At 37.3% G+C, this 21,975-nt stretch overlaps 3 protein-coding genes and 1 pseudogene across 3 annotated transcripts; 2 read left to right on the top strand and 2 right to left on the bottom strand.

Moving 5' to 3' along the window:
- Positions 1-422: 422 nt before the first annotated feature.
- On the top strand, positions 423-5,788 carry LOC137709167 (palmitoyl-monogalactosyldiacylglycerol delta-7 desaturase, chloroplastic-like; annotated as a pseudogene).
- A 2,376-nt stretch (positions 5,789-8,164) lies between these two features.
- On the bottom strand, positions 8,165-11,462 carry LOC137749425 (glucan endo-1,3-beta-glucosidase 12). Its single transcript, XM_068489520.2, has 3 exons — positions 11,030-11,462; positions 9,603-10,925; positions 8,165-8,495 (listed from the first exon to the last, which is right to left on the bottom strand). The coding sequence occupies exons 1-3, from the start codon at positions 11,112-11,114 to the stop codon at positions 8,455-8,457; spliced, it is 1,449 nt and encodes a 482-aa protein (XP_068345621.2). The 5' UTR covers positions 11,115-11,462; the 3' UTR covers positions 8,165-8,454.
- Positions 11,463-13,906: 2,444 nt separating this feature from the next.
- Positions 13,907-15,712, top strand: LOC137749426 (small ubiquitin-related modifier 1). The gene is made up of 3 exons (XM_068489521.2): positions 13,907-14,091; positions 14,944-15,093; positions 15,288-15,712. Exons 1-3 carry the CDS (start codon positions 14,014-14,016, stop codon positions 15,354-15,356), a joined length of 297 nt encoding a protein of 98 aa, XP_068345622.1. The 5' UTR covers positions 13,907-14,013; the 3' UTR covers positions 15,357-15,712.
- A 570-nt stretch (positions 15,713-16,282) lies between these two features.
- LOC137749424 (uncharacterized) lies at positions 16,283-21,847 on the bottom strand. Its single transcript, XM_068489519.2, has 10 exons — positions 21,227-21,847; positions 20,984-21,075; positions 20,484-20,625; positions 20,114-20,383; positions 19,881-20,028; positions 18,013-19,185; positions 17,659-17,897; positions 17,489-17,562; positions 16,736-16,842; positions 16,283-16,621 (listed from the first exon to the last, which is right to left on the bottom strand). Exons 2-10 carry the CDS (start codon positions 21,046-21,048, stop codon positions 16,593-16,595), a joined length of 2,247 nt encoding a protein of 748 aa, XP_068345620.2. The 5' UTR covers positions 21,049-21,075; positions 21,227-21,847; the 3' UTR covers positions 16,283-16,592.
- Positions 21,848-21,975: the final 128 nt, after the last annotated feature.

The raw sequence follows: 21,975 nt of genomic DNA, 5'->3' as shown, positions 1-21,975 counted from the left end.
GAAGAACGGGGGATGGAGCAGACTGAACGGGGAAGAAAGGAAAGACTTCTCGTATTACACAATCACCATTTAATTCTAATCTTTTTTTTCAATTATTGGTTTATTAAATGATTTTTAGTTTAAATTAAATTGTGATTCATTTTAATGATGTGGATGTCCACATCAGATGCCATGTCATGTGGTATATGAATGTGGTATAAAAATAGGGTAAGAATAGCATTACTGCTGTTGTATTGGTTTTCACTGTAATGAATGATAATCTCTTCGTATTCCTCCTTACTCTTTCTTCCTTTCTAAGCTTTCTATATCTCTGCAATATTCATTAATTCATTTCCTGTTGCTTTCTAAGATTTCTTCAATACTGTCATGATATGTGGTACAGGAGTAGGTCATCCAATGGTGCTTTGTGAGTGTGAAGGAAGATGCCGCGTTTGGCATGCCCTTTGATTTTTCTGGTTTCCTTCTATGGGGCCAGTTCTGGTTTGAATTTCTTTCTCTTGGGCATTATGGCTGCTTTCATGCTTGGGCATTTGAGTGTCGTTTCTTGGGATAATATAGGGTTCGGCAATAGGCGATGGATGGGGTTTGGCTACATAGCCCACGAGATTTCTCTCACCCCAAACTTTGAACCGTAATATGTATATTATTATTATTGCACATAGACTTGGCGATTACATATCTTGTGTGCTATAATTCTTCAATTACTTTCTCACCTTTTAGCCCTTCAAGAGAAAAAGAACTAAACATGAAATAGAATTAAGAGAAATCTAATACAAAAAATAGTTGATGAAAGTAGCCTATCGTATCAGCTTGTTTGTTCCTCAAGTGAGTTAATTTGTTATTTAACATTGTAAAAAGGGAATACTACTGCTACAAGCTTACAAGAAACTTAACAATAGTGATCGATATTATGATGCAGGAAAAACCAAGGGAGTCTCAGGGAGACAGGGGATGATAACCTGGGATTCACTCAACCAGGGGCAACGGAGTTCGCTCATGTCACTAATCGTGGATTCGCTCACACGACTAAGCCAAATGTTTGATTTTAGAAGGAGAAATCACTTTCTTCAAATGCACAAGGCAAATACAATTTTAATTCATTCCAGTCTCCTTTCTCAAGGGTTTAATACATATATTTATAAGGAATACAACACAATGAAACTCTAGTCCGAATTGGACTTTTGCTCTACCCAAAAATATTTAAAATGTTCTTATATGACTACTTAATTATTTGTGTTGCTCTAAAACTCAATTAAATATATTTGATGATTCCAATACGTATGAGACTCTTGGTAGATTCCAATATATGCATGAGAGCTTTGGTTACTGCATCATTCTCCTCTTCTATGAAGAAACTTGTCCTCGAGTTTAAATATTTGTTGACTTTGATGCAGTAACCAAAGCTTTCATGCATGTATTGGAATCTACCAAGAGTCTCATGCGTATTGGAATCATCAAATATATTTAATTGAGTTTTAGAGCAACACAAATAATTAAGTAGTCATATAAGAATATTTTAAATATTTTTGGGTAGAGCAAAAGTCCAATTCGGACTAGAGTTTCATTGTGTTGTATTCCTTATAAATATATTGGAAGTGTACACAAACTATCTAGACCTCCCACAATCTTTAAAATATTGCCCATAATAAGTTATATACAATTTTGCATCTATTACTCTTATCGCATAATCCATCACGTGACTACAGATATCAACGCATAAATGATCTTTTTAAACTTTGATGTTTTGCAGTACGAAGTTGTTGACCCTAAAAATTACAAAGCCTACGTGGCACGTAGGGCGAATAACTAATGAGCTAACTACGTCCTTCGGTTGATGCGGGGCGTGCCAACTCGTCGGTCGAGCTTGGCCAAGGAGTACAATTTGTTGATGTTGTGTTCGAGCGCGTTGCTGACTTCTTGATCTTGCGATTGCGGTCGAGGAAGGAACAAGTCTCGGCCTTTGGATTCTCAAGCCTGAAGACAAGGCTGCTAGTTCTACGAAGTTCACGAATCGTCGGCATCGGATTCGGTCACAATGATTATATTCGTGAGAATATAAGCACATCGAATCGAAACCAGACTATATGGACACAAGTACTCAAACGAGATGTATGTTTTGATGGTAAATGTGGTTTGGCCGTTGGAATGCCTAACTCTGAAACTCACTCGTGAATATCCAATCATAAAATCACTCGGTATTCAATGTGCCGAATGTTGTAACTTGTAATACCTTACTTCGCCGAGAAGGCTAATAAGATGACCTCTGCCAATAAGGATTCGAAAACCCTTCTTGACCGAGACTTGGATAGGTAGCCAGTCAGCCTCGACGCAATGTTGTTTATCCAAACTGGAGGTGCTCCTCGATCGGCTGATTCTACAGCAACAGTGTTGTTTATCTAAACTGAAGATGTTCGCCGGTTGCCTTCACAGTGCTGTTTATCCAAACTGAAGGTGTGTCGGTGGAAAAAGAAAATAAAAAATCTCAAGATGTTTGAGAGGTTTGCGTAGGCCAATTGTGTGTTGAATTGGAGGGGCTTGAATGATGCATTATGCCCTCTATTTATAGCATCAAATCCTCCTTAAGATCAAGTTGAAACCACATTCGGATTAGGACTTCTTATTCTGATCCAACTTTATCTCAACTAGTCCTACTCCTATTAGGACTTTGAACTCACCCCCCCCCCCCCTTTTTTAGGCCGTATTCATTGCCTGCCGAGAATCCGTATTGCATTAGGACCCCTTATCGTATTAGGACTTCAAACCATCTGCTCATCCAAATTACTCCTTCTTGCAATAGGACTTGACCACATTTACTGAACGGCCCAGGACCACCAAGCAGCCCATGGTATATTTGGAAAAGCTTTGAGCCGAACATAAACCTACGCTCGGCCCAATAATATTATTTTGGGCCCAAACAGAAGCACAACTAAAGAATGTTGGAGACTTGAAAAGGCAGCCATTCTATATGTTTCTTCAATATACGTACCCCCATTCATGCATTTGGATTTGGAGTTTTCCTCTATGCTTTGGGAGGATTTCCCTTTCTGGTTTGGGGCCTGGTAATCGAAATATTCTTGTTGTTTCGGTAATCAAAGTATTCTTAATTGCTGTGTTCTTTATATTTAGGTAAATGTCCAACTTATTCATTAATTAGTCTTTCTACTATATACAAAATTGCATGGAAATATATTGCAGATCTAATGACAAGTATTATTCTGTACCATAGAAGGAAAAGGTGAATCTGTCTTATCTAATAGTTAGAACGGTTAATGTATAACATACATCGTTGTAGGCTAGAATTTTTCTTTTTATTTATACTAGCCAAAAGATCTTCAAAATTTCAATAAAAAAAAATACATTCATAATATTAAAAAAAAAAATCACATGGTGATGACTAAGGTGTTAAATCTGTCCACTTATTCTTCTACATGTAGAATTCATTTCATATCTATAATCTTTCATTGTATTGCAGGGTGTGAGATCAGTAATTTTTCTTCACGTTACTTTTGGAATAAATTCAATTTGTCACACTTGGGGACAACAAGTATGGGGTATTGGTGATTTGTCTCGAAAAAACTGGTATTGTTTTGTAATCGAAGCGCTTTAAAGTTAATGGAAAGTTTTTTATGTCAAGAACTGCAAACTGCTACTGCTTTCTGCCGTCCTCTTAAGTATATAGAGTAGTCCATGGATCGTTAATTTTTTAGCAGTATTTACCAGTTACCATGCAACTTTCCAAGTTATACCAAATTTATAGTAAATATTGTCCAAAGGCTAGTCATGTGTTGTTAAATTTTGTTTTGTGTAACCTGTTTGAAGTCATGAAATAAATAATCTTGTTCACATTGAGGAAGTGTTTGAGGAATTTAGAGAATGAGTTCCATGGAATGAGTACTGGTATTATGGCATTGTAAGTCACTAATACAAGGTTATGTGGAAGAAGTTTTACACATGATCTTACACTCCAAGATGTGAGTAGTTAACTTATTATTCATGTAAATCTTTCTCATAAGAGGAGAAACTCCTCATTAGTAGTTGTGCCACATCGATATATCACTTTAGGTACTGTGGTTTTAATTTAATACCATACTAAATATTATAACTTCAGCATCCGTATGAGTCATGTGGTGGGCATTATAATACCTGTCATGCGTGGGCATTATAATACCTAACTTCATACCAAATAAACTTGAAAACACTTGGTACATTAGTAGAAAAAAAATATTTACGCGACGCATATAATTTTGTCACGTAATTAACCATCATGCGATGAAATAAGTGCATTGTTGCGCAAAAACGTCTTGATAAAAAAATTATTAAAAATCTTATGTGATGAAGAGTTTCATTGCGCAAGAGGCATTTACATGCCGAAATCATATTTTCGTCACATAAAAAACGCAGGTAGGGGGAATTTTGGCGACAACATCTAGCGACGAACATTTTCTCACGGAAACCTTGTGCAACAAACACTTCGTTGTACAAAGTGATAAAATGGTCGCGCAAAGGTCTCATGGGTTTTATAAAATTACGGATTCACTCTTCCTTTTCCTCATATACTTTTCCCCAAAACCCTCAAGTTCCCCTTGTTTTCTTCTTCCCCAAACCCCTCATATCCCAATTCTTATTTTATTTTTCTGTATGATAGCCGATCCCACAGGTTCTATACATTACTTTATTCATCTCTGTTAGTTTATAGGAAGATTTTGTTACTCTTTTTTTTTTTTCAGATGCAGAGAAGTGCACTTGAATGGGCGAGCATATACCGTACTCACCACCAATTTACAGACATGTTGAAAGACCCTCATAGTCCCGTTAGAGGATTTTGGTGTAGCCACATCGGTTGGATCTTCAATTATCGTTCTCGGTTTGAAAGTGTACCCAAACTCTTTATTTAATTTGTCAAAGTGACGAGAGATATCACCACATCGCACATCTTGTAAGAATAAACTAAAGACATCAAGAACAAGAATAGTCTCTTCGCATGAACCAAAAGGTCAAGCAATTAATTAAATCACAGCATTGACAAACACAAGAAGAACAAGGTATAAAACACACACCAGATAGGAAACTAACCTACAGACATATTCATTGATGAAGAAGCCATCCTAGTACTCGCACAAACCTTCTTCTCTCTACAAATCTCAATGCTCTCCCAAGTATGAAGCACGACTAAAGAACGTTGGAGACATAAAAGGGTAGCCATTCTATAGATTTTTTCATTATACACACCCCTTTCATGCCATTGGCATTGGAGTTGTACTCTATGCCTTAGGAGGATTACCCTTTCTGGTTTGGGGACTGGTAATCAAAATTTTCATATTTTCTTTACATAATTAAGCAAAGATCCTACTTTGTATGAAATACAATATAGATCTAATGTTAAGTATAATTCTATACCCTATATAGTAGAAGGGAAAGGTAAACCCCTCCTATCTAATGGTTAAAACGATAATAATGTATATATCGCATACTTTTACTTATCTTGTATTTTATATTTGTAGAGTGCAACGTGTGAGGTCAATAATTTTTTTTCACGCAATTCATTGCGACACATAGAGACAAGAAGTATGGGATACTAGTGATTTATCCGGAAACAATTGGTATTGTATTGCAATTTGTAGCTTAAGTGCGTTCTCTTATTTAATTATATAGGAAATTAACAGTAAAGTTAATTAAATATGTTTAATAGGTTTAATTGGATTGCTGGCGTATGGAGAAAGTTGGCAGAACACTCAACCATGCATTTGAACACTCAGCTCGGCATGGCTTGGAATGGTGGGCAGATTGAGCTGGTAAATTGTTGTTTATGTAGCCTTTTTGAATTAACGTTGTTCACATGGACGCAGTGTTTGATGAATTGGGGAACTCCTAATTAATAATTGTGCTGCCACATTGTACTTTGATTTCGACTGATAAATGTTAAAGAGTCTTTCAAAGTGAGATTTTTTTATAGATTTTCTATCATCTCATAGTTTAACGTTAATTTTCATGCTAACATTATAAAATATTATGCTAAAAACAGAGTGGCAGAGCCAGAGAGTTCATAGAGAGTTTAGTATAGTGGTTTACTTCTCTTATCATGAGGATCTCGCAACATTTTTATTTGAACTTTCTCGTTCTCTCTTCTCAACTCTTCTTCACATCATGCAATATTTGCATAATAATACGAAACGTCAATTTTTAAATTCACACTTTAAAAATCAATTTTGTGTAAATCAACCTAATCCGGCATCATTTAGTCATCTAAACAGTTATTCAACATATATATACAAAGCATGTTATTTAGTTAAATACTAAAATTATAACAACATCAATTGTACAATTAAATGATTTATAATTTAATTACTTTTCCCAGAGTTAATCTTTAAGGTTGAAATAAAAAGTGAACATCTTTGATTATTATGCAACGTTGTCAGATGAGTATGAGAGTCAATATGATAGAGATAGAGAAGGCTAATAGCATCATTCTTATTATCATCTATAATTATTTAGACACCCAAAACTGACACGATTACTAACACACATCCAATATACACAGGCCTTACCATTGATATCAATCTCAATATGTGTGTCCAAATTGCATCATTCATAAAAATTTCAGGCAAATATTCAATATTTACTAATTTATATAACTTAGCATCCATGTGTAATCATGTGGTGGGCATTGTGAACTTTTTGTATGAAACCTTACTTGAACAAAAGAGCCTAGCGTAACAACAATCATTTTACATGAAAGACCAAAACTTTTAATTAAGCACAAAACTGAAGCAAATTGTACATTTGACCAAAATTGATAAAATTAAAACTTCAATTTTTTTTTTTTAATATAATAACAAGTCCCAAACTCGGATCCAATTTCATACTCCGTATCATTAACTTAAACTATTTTTAATGTCGTTAATTTAAAGTCCTCTCATCCGATCTTCAATTCATACCGTCAACTACTTGTAGCATTTAATCATATTGAGTATGGAAGAAAAATCCCCAAAGGGGGTCTTCATCAACCATGCGTGTGATTATTGCCAACAATAAGATAGTGCATTGTATCCTAGTTAGATCGGATGCAATCGAATGGGGGGTGGCCCCTTGGCACATGGGTCGATGTAAGAAAAATTGGTCACTTTTTGGGTTGTGTGAAAGGCAATCGTCGTTTGGGATATGTGCAACGTTTTGAGCAGGATGCATTCTGCAATTTTGTTGTCATGCTACAAATAAAAGCCGTGTGGAAATGGTTTCACATGAGTTTATTCTTTATGGTTGTTATTTAAAGAAAATTAATGAAAAATATTTGAAAATTTTTAGTTTTAATGAGAAAAATAAAATAAAAGATAAAATTAATAATATCATGATTAACTTTTGAATGTAAAAATATGATTTTTCGTTAAAATAAATAATACCGAAAACTTTTCTTAAAGTTCTATTTTATTTATTTCGGATGATCGCTAGGCCAGCTCATTCTACCATTTGTCTAACAATATAAACAAGTAAAAGTTTGAGTACTGCGCCATGCACATTGCTCCCACTGAACCAATGTATATAGCTAATTAGCTGTAAAATATTTTATGGTTACTATAATAACCTTGTAATGCTTATGTTACACGTGTTGTAAGACCGACCAAATACAAAGATTAAGTACTTAAAACTCCCTAACATTTTATTGTCATTATAAATTGGTGTCAACCTTTTTAAACGTTTTAAGTAAATATTTTATTTATTAAAAATGTCACATTTAGTAAGTCCTAGTTAAATTTTTGTTAAATTAACCAGAGTTTACTTTAACTTCAAAATCAATAGAAAATCATGAAAGCATTGTTGGAGATTGTGAAATATGAAGAGAAATTTCCCGCGGCGGTGTCTTAAAGCAAAATTTCTTGTTCACATAATATTGTACTGTTAATTTGAACTACCGCTACAATAACATACGTAAGCGAGTGAAATAAGTCATTCCCCCGAAAGACAAGACGAGAAGCTGTACTTCCCAATAATGAATTCACGATCCGTATTCATCCAACTATACATTTGGAAGAATCCAAATCCAAATTCTGTACCAGATGAACACATCCAATTATTTTTCACGTGACACACTGCCACACAATTATCATATGCCTGCAGAGTCTCCATCATATTACTGTCCAACTCACGTCCAAATTTATTACTCCAACCGTTAAATCCAAAAATAATAAGATTCTTGGAAGATTTAATTAGTCAAGATCCAGAAGGTACATCGCCATTGGAATTAAACCAGGAAACTACTAAGTATGTAATTATGAACATAATAGTTGACTTAAAACCCCTAAAACAGAAATTAACAAAACGCAAGGACCTCCCAAAAAATAAATTATAAACTAAACCCACAACTGCAATTAGGATAAGCAACACCCCCACTACTATTCTGGCCACAAAATTGCTAACCATACAGTTCATAGTTCATACCCCTCCTTCCTTCTGCATTCTTCAGTTTCCGTATCCAGTGGGCAGCTCACATTTCCCAAACTCTGCAACAAAAATAAAAGACCAATTTTTTTATATTAGTACACAACAATAGGAACTTACCAAAAAAAAAGGGTTTTTAAACACTAATTCTTAAAAAAAATTGAAATTTAATGAGATTACTTATTCATTCCAGTCATTTTGTGTATATTTTAGGAAGTTTAAACAAAACACTTCAAGGTATTGTTTACTTTTAATAAAAAATCATGTTTTTGTCTTTTCTGAGTACTATTCATTTACACCTTATTTGTCATTTTTAATTAAAATTAAAAAAAAAATTTAACTTTTCGTTAGTTTTTCTTATATTTTAATGGTAGTGTTATTCAAACTTATTTTTATGGCTCCTGCGCTTTGAATTTATGGCCACCAGATTGAATGATTTGAAAAAAGTTAATGTACCTAAAGTAAAATGTGTAAATAAAATTACTCCAATTCATATATTTTATTTAATATTTGAATTTATTTATAAACATATTCCACAAGTGTACCGAAAATATGTTGAAATAAATTGATGTTGTATCGAATATTTTTTAATTGACCAATATACCAAAAAGTTTGTATCAAACTATTATATATTAAATTACCGTACTAAAATATATTATATTAAATTAATGTATCTAAATGTTTGAAGAACATATTAATAAAAATTATTTTACCTAACTATCTAAATAAAATATATTATGATAAATGAAATCAAAATTAAGATTTAAAGGTAAGTATATATTAAATTAGAAGAAAAAATAAAAAATAAAAACTTCAAACATCAAAATTTAACAAATAAATCAGGTGATTCATGTATAAAGAACTAAAATTAGATTTTAATTTTTAATTGATTTTAATCTAAAAGCCTATTTTTTAAGGTAATGTAAACAGAGAAACGACAACACAACCAAAAAATGGTCACGCGACCGCCGCTTGTTGTCCTTTGACCTCCCGTGCTGCACCACTTTCCAACATTTCGCGGACCAGAGTGAAGCTTTCACACGGAACTCAAAGGACTACAGTGTGCCATTCCACCCGGCGTATTTTAGCAACACCACATATTAACAATATAAAATGCGCCGGTATTTATATTAATTAAAAATACGAGAGGGAGATGATAAGATACGTACTGGGTGGTTGAGAGACCACGTAGGCCGCCCCGCCAAAATAGCACGTGCCGACCCCACGTGCCTTCTTCTGGTAGTAACTGTTGAAAGCGTACGAGGCGTGGGCCTCGAGGGTGTTAGGATCGTAACACGCAGACCCCGGCTGGATCTGATGGCAGTCCGCCCCGCCCTCACCGCAAGCGTAGTCTAGACCCGCCTGCAGCTTCTCCTTCCCCGCCTCACCATTCGCCACGCACCACGTGTTTCCGGTTAAGCTCTTCAACACGTCTGCTCCCCCGTTGACCGGAGCAGTCACCTGCTGGTTTCCTGATACCGGCGATCGGTTGTCGTGATAGTTCTTTAGTCCCTCGACGGTGAACGGTATGTCGTATACCTTGCGCTCGTTGGGGAAGAAGAGCCCATAGTTTCTCTCCGATGTGGGCCCGAATTTCTTGTCCTCGTTGAAGAGCGCGAAGAGATAGACGGTCAATTCTGATTTAGGCCTCAACGGGGTCCCACCGCCGGTCAAGATCCGACGGACGAGGTTGCCGTTGTAGGCGGCTGCGTTCTCCACGCTCGCGCCTACTTCAACCGAGTCGCCTTTCGACGGCCAGCCCGTTTCCGACACGACCATGTTGATGTCGTCGTACTTCAACGCCGACATAGCGGCGAAAACGGCGTCGATCTGAGCGTCAAAGAGGTTGAAGTAACGGAGACCATTGCCGGCGTCGACGACACCGGGGTTTTGGCGGAATAGGGCGTAGTCCAAGGGGATGACGTCGGAGTTTGACTCGTAAGCGAAGTAGGGGTAGCAGTTGACCATGAGGTAGGACCCGGTTTGACGGAGAAACTCAAGCATGGGCTTGAAAACGGGTTCCACGAGTTCAGGTCGGAATGACCCGGCGGAGGATGGGTAGGAGTTTTGAAGCGCGCTGAGGGCAATGGGCGAGGAGACTTTGATGGACGACTCAAGCTTGAAGTGGACGAGGGCGGCGTGGATGTTTTTCATGGCGGAGATGAGGAACTTGGTGGTGTCGTGGGTGTCGACGAAGACCTCGTTACCGACGCCGATGGCTTCGATGTGGGTGTTGGGGTGGTAAGCGACGACATTTCGCTGGACCCAGTTGGTGGCGTACGACTGCGACTTGGCGGCGGCTGAGAGGAGCTCGTTGGGGAGGTCGACGGTGACTTTAATGTCGGATCCTGACAGGGCACGGAGCACGGCCGGGTCGGAGTCGAAGACCTTCACCCGCTCCAAGCCTTGGGATTTCAGAAGCTGCACCACCTTGTACGCCGACGGCAGGTTGTCTGCGATTCTGCCATAGTTCACTCCCACCGAGCCCGCATCTGCACAAATGTAGCACAAAACGACACAATATCAGAACCCAAAACACCATTACAAGACGAAGATACAAAGAGAAAAAATAAAGTAATTTTCCTCAATATTTTACCTGCTAGAGATGAAAAGACGGAAAGGAGAAGCACGACGGCGATGACGTGGCGTTCCATACTCTGGTTCTTGGAGAAGCAGAGCATTGTGAAAGGTGGGAGAGCTTATTCTTATTCTTCTTTCCTCTACTGTTTATCTCTTCTAATTTTCCGTGGCGGAGGGTGTGAGTGACGGTGAGCGGAGTGGGGGGAGTGAAGGGGTTTTATGGTGTTAGCGGAATAACGTGGGGATCGAGATGGCCGGACCCACGCTTTTGACGCAAGAAACCCTACGTGATGGGCTTCCCCTCGCACTGTCCCACAAACTCGACCGTTTTAAGCTTCACCGAATTAACTCTGCATAATGGTTTCCATCTTACTAATGTACGTATGACGCTCCTAGGTTCGTCTAATTTTATTTAGAGAATTATTATTATCAATTCAAAAATCATATTTAGCATTCTAAATTTTTTATAATTAGAAAAAAATAAATAAACTTATGAGAAGTGTCAAATGAGATTTTTGAAGTGTTAACAATTCTCTTTATTTATTTTGTTGTTAAAGAAATGGTTGTGTTGGCTTGTTTCGCTCCACTTGTCCTGTCGAATGAGCTGGAACCTTAGAATGGAAAGATGAGAAATGCTAGCTACATTTTTTATTTGCTACAACGTCATATTTAGGCTTCCATTTCTTTTAAAAAGAAGAAACAACTAACAAATTACGGTTATTTATTCTTTTCATGTTGAGAGAAAACTGTTAGAAATTACACTCTACTTATGCCGACAATTAAGTAGATTCATAATTTGTAAAAGGGTATATTATCAATTTCCCCCCTGAACTTGTGACCATTGGCCAATTTCCCCCCTGAACTTTAATTTTGGCCAATTTCCCCCCTCAACTCTCATAATTAGTCAATTCCCCTCCTGAACTTTAATTTGGCCAATTTCCCCCCTCAACTCTCAAAATTAGTCAATTTGCACCCTACTGTTAATTTTTTTTTTTTTTAATTTTCCATCTATTCTTTTCTTAATTTTCAATCTTTCTAATAGCTTCCAACAAAGTACTAAAATTAACATAAACTCACCTGCATAATATAGGGTAAAATGTACAAAAACATAATACAGTTAGTATGTGACATGGGTTGATTATAAGAAAAAGTTATGAATCGGGTTTAAAGCATGTATAAGAAGAAATAATAACAAAAAGAAATAATAATCCTAAACTCATGGATCAAACCTATTTCAATAAAATGGGTTATTCTTAATAAGGAGTCGAAAATTATGAATAGACTAGCCATTTTTTTACTAAAGCTCGATTCTCCGCAATTTACTTGAACTTAGCTTTCACTTTTATAAAGAAAATTGTATTCACATACAAAAATTTACACATCAATCCTTTTTGTTATCAATTTTGTATAGTAAAAAATCAAATAAAATTACTCCATACTGATTTATTATGACTAATAATACTATCTATGATAAATTGTAAAATTCTAAATTTTAATCTATTTGTAATAGGATAAAGATATAGGAACATGATTAACATACATCTTATTTAGTTTCTTACACACACTTGTTTAATTATGATCAAATTAAAAATTTAACAGTAGGGTGCAAATTGACTAATTATAAGAGTTGAGGGGGAAATTGGCCAAAATTAAAGTTGAGGGGGGAAATTAGCTAATGGTCACAAGTTCAGGGGGGAAATTGATAATATACCCTTTGTAAAATACTGAGCCCAGAACCTCCCGTTTTAGGTCTCCATTTTCATTGCAACGGAAATAATGAAGAGTGTTGATGATAACATAGGATGCAATGCAATGGGGTCCATGGGGATATGGAGGGGGAATCGATGTTTTGGGGAAAATGAAAAAATAAAAGAGGAGATGATCTCATCATGTTTTCCGAACGTTGGATGGTACAAGCAAAATGAGCAGTGCTTAACGGGAAAGGCAAGCAACAAGCCAACAACTAGTTCATCACTTTTTATGATTAAAACATTTATGCCGTTGTGAACCGACGACTTTTTGGGGTTTTGTGTTCGTGACAGAATTCATTGCTTAAAAGTTTGATTTGTTAGCAATGTTGCACGGCTTAAACTATGATTCCCATTCATATGCCAAATTGAAGGCATTCGCGACGGCTAAATATGCAAATAGTTTAATTTTCAATTTTTATGGAATATTGGAAGAGTCGAAGAGGGAAACATAACTCTCCTTTTTAAATTGACAAATTGAAATCAATTTTATGTAGCACTCTCTCTAACTTGAGTTCCATGCCCAGCGATGCATCAAAATCCACTTGAGGAAATATCAGTTGAACCAATTCCTAAGTCGACATTTTTTATACAACATGTATACTTCAATAATGGGTGGAAATTTTAGATTAATGTATCAAACTTATGATTTCTTAGTTACAAGTAGATAAACTAAACAATTCGAATTTACGATAGAGTTTATTCCAACCTTATACACGAGTACAAACTTTGTACCATGAACAACTGACCAACAATTACAGCAAGTGACCCAGTGGTAAAGGCGCAAACTGTGACTCCTAATAAACAATAAAATATTTAATCTTCCAAGTTCAATGCTTCGAGCTGGTGAATTTACTTAATTGTGGCCACAAGCTAATGAGTATGTTTGACCGACCAACTCACTGGTGAATTTACTTAATTGTGGCCACAAGCTAATGAGTATGTTTGACCGACCAACTCACTTGTTAACAAGATTGATGATCCTTGATCCCAAAAGATTATCGGGCCTCGTGGATCTCAAGGCCCTATTTAATTAATAACCTGGGCATTTGAGCTTCAGAAAGCCCATCAGCAACCAATCAAACTCTAACACGTATACGACCTCTATTGCGCGGGGTCACTGAAAATAACCGTCGGTGGTAGCGCCGCAGCGGGTACAAAAATTAAGGAGAGGAACCCTAATTTTGCTTTGTTTTAGAGCGAGAGAGATACAGACTACAGAGGAGAGAGGGAGAAGAAGAAGAAGAAGAGGATGTCGACTCCGCAGCAAGAAGAGGACAAGAAGCCCAATGACCAGGCCGCCCACATCAACCTCAAAGTCAAAGGACAGGTCTCTATTTTTCACCATCGAACTTTACCCATCTGTATACAATTTAGATTTTTTTTATTTTTTTTATTTTTAATGTTTCTGGTTTTGATTGTGTTATTCGATTCGCATGGGTTTTTTTTTTTAATTTTTGGGTTCTGAAAAAAAATTTGGGTTTTCCCAAATATGCCTGATTTTTCCCCTTTTTTTGTTCTAATAGATCAGTTTAAATTGCTCTGAATAGAGTATTACTGCTTTTTTTATTTTTGGCAAATTAATGCATAAATTAGTTGGTGTTGATCAATTTGAACAGGGATTAGTGTTTTGCTGCCTTTTTATTCGTATATTTGGTGTCTGCCATCTGCTCGTGATTGTGTCGATATCTTATTATATACCCCTTTTGTTCTTGTTAAACTAAAGTCGGGTTTTTTGATATGATCATGACGGTTTCGCCCCGCAATCAATTGGTTTTGTGGTCTTGTGATTTTGCAATATGCTTCTCATTATTTTATGCAATCATTTGTGATGATAAATGGAGATGTATTTAGTTCAATCTCTGTTGTTTGTTTTTCTGTGCGATTGACGATTTAGTGCGCGAACTGCTTATTTTGCATGATGGGTTTATAACATCACCGTTGAACGCTTGCTGTTGCATTCAATATCTTATTTATTCTTCATTCGGATGATCATTCACTTCATTGTGTTTTGTTCATTTCACTCCGTAGTTGTGACAGAGTTTGAGGCTTCCTTGCTGTTGATTCCGAAGTCATTGAATCATAATCTTCAGATGTTTTGTTTGAGTGGTATATTTTCAAAACGGTTTATTGTCGGGAAAAGTGTGATGAGCAGATGAGATAATTTGGTATTTCAATGCAGGATGGGAATGAAGTGTTTTTCAGGATCAAGCGAAGCACTCAACTGAAGAAGCTTATGAACGCATATTGTGATCGCCAATCTGTGGAGATGAACTCAATCGCCTTCTTGTTTGATGGCCGTCGTCTACGAGCAGAGCAGACCCCTGATGAGGTTCCCCTCTCCCCTCTCTCGCATATGCACCTGCTCTTTCACTCTCACGATTGCAAACGCTTGTGCATTTCCGCTCAGTCACTCATTTCCTGCATATATGATAAACTCACGATTGCAAACACTTGAACGCACATTTGCACTTATGTTTTTCTTATTCACATGCTAAATTGTTTGTGGTTTTTTTCTTCTTCCAGTTGGAAATGGAGGACGGTGATGAGATCGACGCCATGCTGCACCAAACTGGGGGAGCCGTACAGATTTGATACTACCATGCTCTTAGTGGAAGGTAGATATTATTATCTATGATTGGAAATGAAGTTGTTCTATGAATCATCAGTTGTCAAGTATTACGAGTGAGTTTAGTTATGTACAAGACCTTTCGTAGTTGTTAATCAACTTTGATTATGTCGTATGTGGGATTTGGCGTCGAAGTTTTTAGTTTTCTTTTAAATTTGGATCCAGATTATGATTTTAAGTTGGTATGTCGTTGTCCCAATGAACAGACATGATTGCGAGATTGTTAAAACACATAACATCGTGTTATTGGTCGGGATGCAATGCTATCGTACTTGGATTCGAGACTATTAAATAATTGAATTTAGTCCAATTTGAATTTTTATCTCCATCTTGGAATTGGTGTAGATTTTTAATGGTTTCGACCTGTATCTAACTAATATTGATTGGTTTCGAATGTTGATTTCGAATTTATAATCCGATTAGGATCCTTCGATTTAAGATAATATTTTCCCCTTGGACCTTTCCTTTTCCTATTTCTAAGTTTTCCATTCCTTCCTTACTGAGGGCAAATGTTGCTTTACTGCAGTAGCGGAAAGCGATCAAGCATGTGCAACCTGAATCGACCAATTTTTCTTTTTCCTAAAAACTAACTATTTAAGAGTATCTATAAAGAAAAAATCAAAAAAGTCCACGTCAGCCATAGCAAAAAAAATAAAAAGATAGCTTTCGTGGTTTTCAACCAAAATGTTAATTCCTACCTGGCATGACGTGGATTGACAATAAAGGTAGTTGCTATCAAATTTGATAGCAACTTCAAATCTATTTTTAGCAATTTTTACCATTATTATTATTATTATTATTTGTTCTATCGCTCTACGAAAAAAATTTATCCATTCCTTATTCTATTTCTGTTAAGTAAACATGCCCTAAGATTAGTTTGATTTCGAACCAATTCGGATTCAAACATGAATTAATCGAATGAACATTATATACAGTGAACTAAGAGTTTGCCCCCTACAATTCACATATAGAAACAAACAAGACCGCAAAGAATTAGGGATAAAAAAGAAACCGAGCTCTTCCTATGGTATGTATTCAGACATGGGTGCTACATGCACACAACAGAAGCACCAGCATCAACTCCTACACTTATACTATGCCGCCGTCTTTACGTTCTCTTGTTTGGCCGATAGCATTTCACACACTGTCGAAGGTGGTACCGTATTGATAGTGTTATCCTCCAAAAGCTGTGGAAAAAATATTCAAGGTTGTTTTTCCTTCTTACTTCGAACTGCAAAGCCAAAACCATGATAATCGGTTAAGGAAATTTAGAACATGCGCAATTATTCGTGCGTCGTAATATCAGCAGCAAGTGCAGCAATTATTCCCACAGTAGAAAACTAACCAAATTCCGAGTCTCCGGTGGGTCTATAACGTCTTGAAACTTCACGCCGTGATCTCTGGGTTCGGTCCAGGAATCTTCGGGTAAACTCTTGTACATGATTATAAATGCTGTAACCATCACAAAATAATCATAAGCACGGGTTTATTAACACAATCTTACATAGGTCTACAAATAGTTATCATGCTGAATTACCAGTGACTACATAGGCAAACCACCTAGTTACATGCACAGGTTTTCCAAATGAATAGAGTTAAAATCTCCCCTCGGGATCTCCTATCTAGACTTCGTTTCCATATTGTTACCTAACCTTTAGGTCAAAACTATTGCGAACATAATGAATCAGAATTGGGGTAGTCAGCTCCGTTAAGAGTGGCAGATACGAGAGATCACCTCCTCAAAGGGTTGTTCAATTGGGAAGCTTGGCAATATCCAAGGATTGAGGAATAACAACAGAAGTTTCCCCATGACTATTTCTTCCCAGGTAAGAAAGCTAATATTTAGCATAACCCCAGAATCTGGAAGGACAGGTACAATGCCTGAGGAGCATGGGTCGGAGTTTTACATTTGACATAGTAGTTTTATTGTCTCTCAAACAACTAGTAACTTAACGACAACACTGTTCTTAAAGGAACTTCGTACTGATAAGGTCTAATGATGGCCTAAGCAACCACGGCATATGCGTACGCATCCCACAGAGCAGAAAAATGAAGATCACTAAACAAGATATTCACGCTAAAGAAAAGAACAGCATACCTAAGGCGATGCCTGTTACAAGCTACGAAGAATGCAACAAAACCATTTAATATACTCCTGACAGCTCGGAAAACCTGAAACCCAAAAAGAAGAGAATGGTGATCAATAAAACCATCTAGCTGACATTGTTAAAAAGTAGATACGACATTTATACTTTTTTTACTTCCAACCTGAGAAAAGAGGTCATTCCAAAGTGAACGCCATATGGAACCTTCAACCGTTTTCAAAGTTGCCTGGGAAGCTGAAGCAAACTTGAATATGCTGCTAATAACTTGCCAGATATCTCGAAGTGTATCATATATGCATGCACCAATAAAAACTATAACATTGGCTAGTGCAAGGACCATGCGAACCGGAGCATAGAGTACTTCCCATAGAATCCAAAATATAGGATATACAATGGAAGTTCCTGCAACAACATGCGAACAAGAGTACATGCACTTAATAGAAGATTTTTTAAATTGTACAACGCCATTGACTATTTGAATCAAAAGATAGGTAATCCAAAGAATTGCATGACCTACCAATGCTCCAGATGGCCGACAGGAGAAACCATATTGGAAACACTAAAACCTCAATCAGGTTCCCGACTAGACTGCATGAAGATCCAATCAGAATCCAAATGACTGAAAAGAGGCTCTCTAACACATCAATAAGCGCGTTCCATACTGGAAGGAGGAATCCAAAACACTCCACAAGAGGTTCTACCAACGGCTGAGCTAGAACTGAAAAAAAGGATCGCGTGGTACTCCTGATTGCCAGAAACCACTGAACAACTTTCTGAGAGTGGTGTAGAAATAGCATTGTTCCCAAGTACTTAATCCTTGATATCATCGACCAGGTCTCTATCCAATCGAATAGAGGCCCACAAAGACGAGATGCAGTTGCCTTGAGAACTGGAACATTTTTGTATAGGTCATAAAATCCAATTAGAACAGTGACAACTGAGATCAGCACATACAATGCTCTTGCCAGAGGGCACATCCACGGGCGATAGATATGGCAAAACCCTGGGTATGACTGAAGGAAGATAACCCAAGATGGAAGCCCAGCCTCAAGCAAAGTCAGCAACCGGAGATCAGACATTATTATTTCTCTTAGTTTAAATGGGAGGTCACGGTCATTGAACCTGAACAAAATCAGCACATCCCTGTACTGGGTAGATTCAACAGCATCTTGACAATCACTAGTATGGGTATTGACAGTTACAGGTACAGCATCTTTGCAGAACGGAGTAGCTTTAACGGAACCTTCAGAGTCACTGATATAGGCCCTCGCAGTCACTGGTATCTCATCTTCAGAGTCACAGGTATGGATCTCAGAGTTTTGCATTTCATCTCCACAGTAACAGGAATAAGTCTCACAGTTTTGCATTTCATCTTCAAAGTAACATTTATACGTCTTAGAACTTTCAGAGTCACAAGCAGGGCTTTGCACTTCCTCAGAATAAGCATCTACTTCAACTCCAGCACTAATACACGTTGTTATTTTCCTTCTCTTATAGGGTCCAGTAGGTGGAGGCGGTGAATGCAGCACACCGGCCCTATTTTCACAGGTATCAGAATGAACACTAAAGTTGCGACTAAGGCAGTGGAGAGAATCTTCCCCAGTGGACAGATTATTGTGACAGATATTGTCATCAACAACCGCCATAGTTTCTGTCTCTGGAAACTCTTCAGCATCATAGAAAACTTCTCCTGGAAACGTTAATAGAAATTAAATGAAATCATAGAATCCTCATTTCAACTGGTAGTAGAAGAAACACAGTAGTTTCAGCAGCCATCATATAGCACAGTTTAACATTTTGTGCAGATAGAGAAATTCTCCAAATATACGTTTATCCAAATTTCCTAATAAACCAACAAAGGGAAAATGTTCGAAAAGAACTCGAACTTCTCCTTGTGAGCTTCAAGGGATCCCAAGTCCCTATGCTATAAGAAGATTATCCAAGTAAATTAAACAGTGTCTCTAGATCAACTCACATTCTAGTGGATTCCATTCCTGCTGGTGTTACAATTTTATAACCTTTAAATCATCATGCATATCACAGAATTTCACTTTCAAGCAAAATCATACAGATTCAAGCAAAGATGAATACTTCACGCCTTGAGGCTCAGTGCACAGCAGAGTTCTAATATTTTTTCTTTAAAGGAACATATCTCACGAAACAATTAAGCTATAGCAGCCCCAAATAAATTTCCAAATTTTTACCATTTTCAATGCTGCACTATTTGTTTTGACTAACCAAACATGACCACTAAAGACATCCCCACATTCCGACTACATGTACACAAATCCCATGCTCATATGCCAAAAGAAAAAAAACCCCATGTCATAAAGTTATTAACATGAAGACCACAAAAATAGGAATCATGAGAGCAAAGAATACTACCTACAGCAGAATTCAGATGCTCTTTCAACTGTAGCTGCTCAGAGATTGTTCCTGGGAACCACGAAGATATGCAGCTTGCAGCTTGAGCAATACTGTCAAATTCCCATCTTTGCATGGATTTAGCCTCTACAGCCAGCGAGGTATCAGTCTGCAAAGAACACATAAACCATAGAACACGGGCACTTACAAAGGACTACAAACAACTGTTCAAGGATATAAAAAGGGGGTGATACCTGAAGCTCATTGATGTAATTGATACCTCGAACATTGCTCCATGCAATTTCGAATACAATAAAACCATACAAGGTCCTATGTAACTCCCTTCTTAGAAGCAAAGATCTCTGCAGCTTCTTTACAGGTAACAACACCTTCTTCTGATGCCTGATTAATGAGAACCACCTAGCAAGCTTCTTTGGTTTTGCAGTCTTTGGTCTGGGGCAAGCATCCTTTCCTTCTGTTCCCACCTTCCGCGCTTTAGTGTTTGCAAAAGGAGACAACCTTGACTGAAAAATCAAACCAATATAAACTTTGATTCTCTGTAAAATAGAATTGAAAAACAAATAAGTTGAACATCAATGAGAGTGTAGTGACTATAGATTTGACCTTAGTAACCATCAATTGCCACAAGTGTGCTGACCGCGAACCTAGGTCGCCCAGCCATGGCCGATTGTCCACCAAGATATAGAATTTCTTGCTTTCGAGGGCCAGGAAAAGGCTAAGATCCGAAAGATAAGACTGCAAGTCTCTGCAATCACATAGCACAAACCACATCACTTCATTATTCACACAAAAAGAAAAGAAAAAAAAAATACCCAAAAACAACAGTACATCATATGTTTCAGAACATGAAAAAGAATAAGGTTTTCTCTGCATTTAGCAATACTAAATTACAATCTTAACAAATAAACACACACCAGAGCTGAAAATTAAAGAAAAAAAATTGTCAAGCAATTAAATTTCTCATAAAACCCAATTCTGGCACAGAAAAATTGTGCATGTAGGATCAAAACAAAAAGGGCATTTGAGAATTTAAATAAATAAATTAAATTTAAACCGAAGTATTAAAATTGAAGTAGTAAATGCTGAATTTTGAAGAAAGTTACCCAATTTGCAAACCAGTGAGGGGGAAAATGCAGCGGGCAGCGTCACGTTTACCCATCAAGTTCATGCTTTCTGCACAATTCTTCACCAATCACTGCTTCCCACAATTCACAATTCACAAATGATTAACAACCCAGAATCCAATATATAAGTACACAATGTTATGGGTATATGTTTCTTATGTGGAAGCATACACTGAATACATTTAGAGAGAGAAAAAGGATAGAGTGAGAGAGAAGGAGGACCTTGTTGTTGATAAAGAAGGAAATTCCATGGAAAGAAGAGAAAGCAATCACCGGCGAACTTCATAACAGAGGACAAAGGCACGCCGGAAGAGAGAGAGAGGAGAGAGATAATGAGGGAGTCCACGTGGACAAAATCAACGGCGGAGGGAAGAAAAACCCTTTACCCTCTGCAGATTTTCAGAGCAAAGATTTTATCTTTTTTTCCAGATTGTTTCTTCTTCTTTTTTTAATTATTAAATTTCCTTTTTTTCTTCTTTTTTGGGGGATATTTATGAGTTGCGTGGATTCGAAGGCGACGGGAAGGTGGCGTGTCCGGAGGAGGAGAGGGGGCGGGTCGACTCGGCAGGGACACGTCGGCTGGCGGAGTTTATGAGGAGGATGACGGAAGCAGCAGGGGAGATGGGTACAATGGTAAATTCGACCCTCCTGCGGATCTCATGTGCTTCCCGCCACCACTATCTCTCTCTTCAATAGCTGTCGTTTGGGGGATGAGAGAGAGAGAGAGAGAGAGTCGGAGAAGTTTCTCAAAGTCAAAGTGGAGAGAATGGGAGAAGAGGTGACGGAACTTCGAGGATTATGGCTGCGCTCGTCTACATGATCTAATCATTTAAGTTTATTCTCACTTTGGCCCTTGGAGTTTATGAGTTTTAATTTTATGTCTCACTTTGGCCCTTTTGTGAAAGTTCATTTGATTTTATGTCCAAATTTAAGGCATCTGTCATTTCGACTTCAAAACAATTATATGATGC

Source organism: Pyrus communis, chromosome 17 (assembly GCF_041283825.1).
Source record: "Pyrus communis isolate YQ-2024b chromosome 17, ASM4128382v1, whole genome shotgun sequence".
NCBI classification, from domain to species: domain Eukaryota; kingdom Viridiplantae; phylum Streptophyta; class Magnoliopsida; order Rosales; family Rosaceae; genus Pyrus; species Pyrus communis.
Note: the sequence above shows the minus strand (reverse complement) of the source record. Positions and strands in the feature narration are given on the sequence as shown.